This window comes from Chaetura pelagica, unplaced genomic scaffold (genome assembly GCF_000747805.2).
Source record: "Chaetura pelagica isolate M959 unplaced genomic scaffold, ChaPel_1.0 scaffold211, whole genome shotgun sequence".
Taxonomy (NCBI): domain Eukaryota; kingdom Metazoa; phylum Chordata; class Aves; order Apodiformes; family Apodidae; genus Chaetura; species Chaetura pelagica.
Genome location: NW_009952157.1, coordinates 419880 through 426253, shown reverse-complemented (window position 1 = coordinate 426253; position 6374 = coordinate 419880). Strand labels below are relative to the sequence as shown.

General features: G+C 47.0%; 1 protein-coding gene across 1 annotated transcript in view; it reads right to left on the bottom strand.

Annotated features, from left to right (window-relative positions):
• Positions 1-6374, bottom strand: part of KCNA6 (potassium voltage-gated channel, shaker-related subfamily, member 6) — a 26477-nt gene that overhangs the window by 2300 nt on the left and 17803 nt on the right. The window contains exon 3 of the mRNA XM_010007182.1: positions 3794-3809. Within this exon, the coding sequence (XP_010005484.1) occupies positions 3794-3809 (16 nt within the window). The remainder of the gene's footprint in view (positions 1-3793; positions 3810-6374) is intronic.

Sequence of the window (6374 nt, the reverse complement as noted above, 5' to 3'; positions counted from 1 at the left end):
GGACCCGGGAGAGCTCGGCGTTGCTCCCGTCCCTGCCGCAGGCTGGGGCTGACCTTGAGCCGGTCGCTCCACGCCCTGTGGTTCGCAGACCTCCGTTTGTAAATGTCATCGCCGCGATGCAGGCGCGGCAGTGGCACCGAACCCGCCGCAGATGGAGACGACCCGGTGCACAGGGCAACTGGGGAAAGAGACAGGTTAATGGGGAAAGGCAAAGGTAAAGACGGCTTCTCTCCTCTCATCCGGACGGAGTTTGTCCCCTCTCCCACATACCAAACAGAGGAACTTGCTCATGTCTTTGTTTACCACCCCACAGTCAGCACTTAGCCTGCCTGGAATCCAAGCACACATCTTCTAGGCAGTCAGACTTCCAGCTGCTTCGCCTAAAGAAACCTGTGGCTTCCTCCATCCGTGTCACGCTTGGCATCTGGAAGCTGAGAGAAACTCCTGCCAGGGCACTTTCTCCCTCCGCAAATGAGGCTTAACAGGTGAAGCTGCTTCTAGCCTTTCCAGGACAGAAGTTTGTCTTTCCCTTGAAAGCCCTTTGTCAGAGCTAAATACTATTAAGCAGCCTTTATCATCGTGGTATCTGATGCTCCTGCTGGCTGCAAGCCACATGCTTTAGCCTACGGTAGTTCTTGGCAGCATAGATCTAGAAGGAAATATTCCCCTCTTTACCCTTCCTCCCAGTTACTCGCCAGCTAGCTGGCAATATCCTTCAAGCTCTGGACATTAAGACCATCTCACTATAGCTGCATTATTTGGCTCTGTCCTCAGGAAGGGGGTGAATACGACTTAAATGTCACTTCGACCTTTTTCCTTTCTCGTTTGCATTGAAGATGGATGTTGCAAAAGGAAGCACGTTTATTGTTGTGTTTGTTGGGGTTTTTTTTCATTTCTATGAAGATGGCTGGCACACAAGCCTGGTTTTCTTTCATTTTATACATAATTAGGGTATGGCAACCAGATGGAAAACACTTCACAGGAGAATATACCTTTTCTTGAAAAGAATGAATCAATGTTTACCTTGTAATAGTAAAACGCTTCTTGCTGAGATTCCTTTTCCACTTATTAAAATTAATTATTCATTCATATGTTTATTTGCATCATAATTATGATTTATTCATTCATACGGGTAGCTATGGGGAAGTCCTTTAAAAACAGCATTTGGGGGGGGATGGAAAAGGTCCTGAGGTTTTTTAACAGGATCCAGGACATGTCTGCTTTGCAATCCCTGCTGTGATCGAGCTCATCCTTTACTGGGTTTAAATGAGCAAGCTTCAAGCAGCGCGGCAGAGACAGCGTGGAGCTCCACCACAAGTTGCAGGATGATTTTCCAGCCCACACAGACATTTCATGCTGCCACAGCTCTGGTCTTCACATTACCTGAGCTAACAGTGTTGACAGATGGCTGAGGTACCTCCATGTGAGCTGCAGCCCCATCAGTCCATGTCCAGTTGCTCTGCTCACCTCCTGCCACAGCCCGTCTGTGTAGGTGCCCAGGCTGCTGTAGCCTGCCTGTGCTGGCTCCTGAGAGCCCTGAGGAAGTCACTCTGCTTCTCTCTGTGTACTTACACTGCTCCTCAGGCTCAGCATCAACCCCATAAGCCTTTGCAATCTGCAACTGAACTCTTTTTAGCACACAGCCTGTTCCCAAGCCGATCTGCACCAGCCGCCTCGTGCAGCCACACCCCTCATTGCTATATTAAGAGGCAGTGCCAGCTGCCACCCTCCAGCCTCCCTGCCCATCTTGCTGGGCCAGCATCTCGCCTTGCTACACAGCTTGCAAAACGGGGGAGAAACGACAAGGGGGGTCCAGAAGCATCAGGAAGGGGCAAGAAGTGAACCCCACAGCAGCACTGCGGCGCCACTGCCCTGCTCTGTCTGAAGCCAACACCACAAGGTCAGTGCCACCTGAGGGTGCCACTAAGCTTTTCCTTGAGGTAGTGGCTGTGTTCACATCTCCAAGCTCAGACATGGCAAGGTGCCATGGTTCAAGAGTTAAGGATAACCACATCCTACAGACAACACCAAACTGGGTGGGTTTGTTGATCTGCTAGAGGAAGGCTCTACAGAGGGACCTGGACAGGCTGGATCAATGAGCCAAGGCCAGTTGTATGAAGTTCAGTAGGGCCAAGTGCCAGGTCCTGCATTTTGGTCACAACAACCCCCAGCAGGGCTGCAGGCCTGGGGAGGAGTGGCTGGAGGGCTGCCCAGCAGAACAGGACCTGGGGGTACTGGTGAGCAGCTGGATGAACATGGCCAGCCAACATGGCCTTGCCAAGAAGGCCAATGGCATCCTGGTCTGCATCAGGAATAGTGTGGCCAGCAGGAGTAGGGAAGTGATTGTGTCCCTGCACTCAGCACTGGTGAGGCCTCACCTCGAGCACTGTACTGAGTTCTGGGCCCCTCACTGTAAGAAGGACACTGAGGTGCTGGAGCAGGTCCAGAGGAGAGTGACCAAGTTAATGAAGGGTCTAGAGAACAAGTCATACGAGGAGCAGCTGAGGGAACTAGGGATTTTCAGCCTGAAGAAGAGGAGGCTGAGGGGAGACCTCATCACCCTCTACAACTACTGTTGGACTCCCATGTGAATAGTGACAGGACCAGAGGAAACGGTCTGAAATTGCAGCAGGGGAGGTTTAGGTTGGATATTAGCAAGAATTTCTTTACTGAATGGCCTGCCCAGGGAAGTGGTGGACTCACCATCCTTGGATGTATTCAAGAAGCATGTAGATGAGGAACTTCAGGGCTTGCTCTAGTGGCCAGAATGAAGGTTGTGTGTTGTGGGGGGTTTTGTAGAGTGGGGGATCTTTTGTTAATTTTGTTGGGGTTTTTTTGTTTGTTTTTATTTATTTGTTTGTCTGGCTTGGTTTGGTTTGTTTTTTTAATGGTTGGACTTGGTGATCTCAAAGGTCCTTTACAATAATGAGTATTCTGTGATTCTGTGATCCTCTCCCAGACTGTACTGGTCACTAATTCCAAGTTGCACAAAAAAATCCTCACAGATCAATGGGAAAAGTTGTTGCTGACTCTAGCACAGCAGGACACCTAATTCTGGGTTCTCAACCTACTGCAGAAGCTGGAGGGACATCATCTCCCAGAGCCTGCCCCTGACAGGCACCTGTCAATCTGCAGCACAGAAGTGCAGCTTCAACAAGTGAAACAGTTCCTGAGGTGTCTTATGCACCCCTTACTGTGGGTCAGCAGTTGCCACCCTTTGGATTCCCTCTGGCTTCCTTTTGCTGGGTATGATGTGCTTAGCACTGCAGCAGCCACAAAATTATGGGTATGTGGCATTTTCTCACAAAAGCCAGACTCCAGGTAAGCACTCCAAAACTGAGATACCCCAAGTGGGTGTCTAGATTTGTGTCTAGTCCATGCAGATCTTCCTATCTGCTTCCTGCCTTTCTGGGTTTCCTGGTCACACCATCTTCTCCTGAACTTCCCAGTTCTCTCCTCCATGGTTCCTGTGCTACCCAGATTTCCTGCTTCCCACATTCAGGTACTTTCCCCAGTTATTGAGCAACTCCTCCCTCTGACCCTAGTAGCTTCTTCACTTACTTGCAAGTCAGTGGCTCCCAGTATCTAAGTCAGTTTACACTTTTCATATCCCTTTTGCAAAAATCCTGCTAGGACTAGACCCTGCCCAGTAAGCACTGAAAGTGGGGGCTGAATTCCTGACTCACTGGATGAGACACTGAGTGACCAGGAGAACAGCTAGAGGTGCTTTTTTCATGTGACCTCTCTAATACCCATATCAAATGAAAGAGACCAGAAGAAAAATAAACAGTGCTTCATAGCTGAAGTAACTAGTGACCTGTAGACCTTTGAAATTATGCATCAACAGCTTAAAATGCAGCTTAGGAGGTACAGCATAACCTGCCACAGGCTTGAGATCCTGGGCTACAAGTCATCACCCAGAAGCCAAAATATTCCCCATGTAAAATAAATCCTTTTTGTCTAAAGGGAGCAATAGCCAGGGAAATTAAAAAAAAACAAACAAACATAAATACCTGGCAGAGGATCCACATTTGAAATGATAATTACATTTATGCACCATACCAATTACAGCCAACTTCGTACCTCTCTACTTAGTCATAAGCCTATAAATGCTAAGTGCTAAACAGAAGAGGGAAGCAGAATTAGCTTATGCCCTGAAGCTGTTAGCCATACCACTCAGAAATGTCTCTGTTTTACTCTCTCACCGGAAACCTGTTTATAAACAGCCTTCCAGGCATTAGAGTAGCCAGCTGAAATGGTATCAAATGTTAATGGCCAAATTCTTCAGTGACTTCAGCCTCTGTATCCTAGTCCAAGGGTATGTTTGGTTCTGAAATGTTACTGTCTTCATCTGGCAGAATGCTAGACACACGTCATGCTAGGAAAGAGGAGTGACTTCAAGGAGTATGAGAAGTGAAACATTAGGTTTTGTATCCACATTGCACTGAAAGAAGGAAGAAAACACACAAGGAATTATCAATTTGTGTAACTTCAGATCCCAAAGCAAACCCCATCCCCTGTCCCCCTGTGCTGCTGGGGGGAAGGAGGGAGAGAAACCGGGAACCAAGGGATTGGGGCCCGGGAAGAAGGGAGGGGTGGGGTAACATCTGCAAGCCCAGCTCTGGGCATGTCTGTGTCCTGAGGGGGTGTGATTAGGGTGAAATTAAATTATTATTTTTTCCCCAAGTTGAGTCTGTTTTGCCCGGGACCTTAATCAGTGAAGATCCCTCCTTGTCCTTTGTCTCAACCCAGGAGCCTTGACCTCCCCATCCCAGAGTGTGTGTGTGAGGGTGGAGTTGAGTGAGTGGCCTTGGGGCTGTTTCTTTGTTGTCGTGTTGGGCCCAAAACACACACACACACACAAGATGTCAGTCTCACTCACGACATCACCCAGGACTACTCCTGGAGCACTGTTTTTTCTGTGCATTGAATGAGGACAGGTTCTTCTAGTGGCAAAAATATGCCACTGCATAACTGAAAATTGTGTCACAATACTGGAAAAAAGGGAGAAGAGTAAGACAAAACAGGTTGTACCAGAAACATTTCCCACCTTTGAAGTACTGAAATTTGTAAATCTAAAGTGCCTTTAATAGTGTATTTGTTTGGGGCTTTCAAAAAAACTGAAATTGCAAATAAAATCCCCAAACTTTTATCTTACAGGTGAGTAATTTTAAATTTCTTTCAGTCTTCCTCTGTTTCCAAATCCCTGAAATATTTTCCATGTAAACCTGTTTTTTTCTTAGGTCCCTTTCTTTGAGACACCCCCTTGAAGTATTCCGGGACTCCAGGGCTCTGTTTATCACAGGATGAACAACATGTTAGCCTGCCAGATGGTTACAATTTCTAGGCTCACAACACAACCCTATACTGTGTGAGCAAATGAATGAGTAGGACAGAAGATACCAACAGTATGCAGACCCATCACCAGAAAAAGATGAAGGGTATCACAACTGTTTGCTAGGCAGCTTAGAACTACTGAGGTGTACAAACATCATGTCCAGCTTCAGGTTCTGCAGTATCAGATACAACTCCTTTGACATGTCTGTCCACCCTTCAGCTCAATTTTGTCCTCTTTTGGTTCCATTCAACTCCTTTTGCTCCTGCACTCCATCATTCAATTCCCATCCCTTCATTTACTTCTATCTCGCAGTCCCTGAGCTGTGCCCAAATGTTTATCCTGCCATCACGTGCCTTGGTTCCTGCCCATATCCACTCCTGTTCCCATCTTCTATCCTCTCCAAGCCCTTTCAGTTCACTGTTCTTATCCTTCCTCATTTCCTAGTTCCCTCTGCTGCTAATCCTTCTATCTGAATTTGGCTCATTTCCCCAGATTCCAAAGATTTCAGCAAAGCCCCCCTTCCATGCAAGAGCAGGGCATTATTTCCAAAATTATAAGCAATTCTTTAAAATCCTGCTGAGGCATTCAGGACATCTGCATTTGTGTGCAGGTGCCCTCCTAGTTCTTCCAAATGCATAATGAGGGAGGCGATTTTAGCCTGGGTAGAGATGCCCTTGCTAGTTGTCCTGGCTAGGATCAGATTGTACATGCTGCAAGTGGCACCTCTACTGCGTATTAGCTGGTGGTGTTTGCAACATAAAATGTAACAGTTGACATGCAGGTAGTGCAATGGAGGGTTGAGGGAGCAGTATCATACAAAACAACAACACTATCAGTTATTCACTATTGAGCTAATATTAAGAAAGTGTGAATATGTAGCTGTATGTTGGAAAGGAGAAATAAGTGACATTACCATGTTAAGGATACTGTAGCTTTCTCCCAAGTCCTCCAGTTAATATGTTGAAGGATAAAGCATCTGCTTCATGAAGGTAATCCAATCAATAATCCTTTCAATGCAAAGGTGATTAAAGGGAAA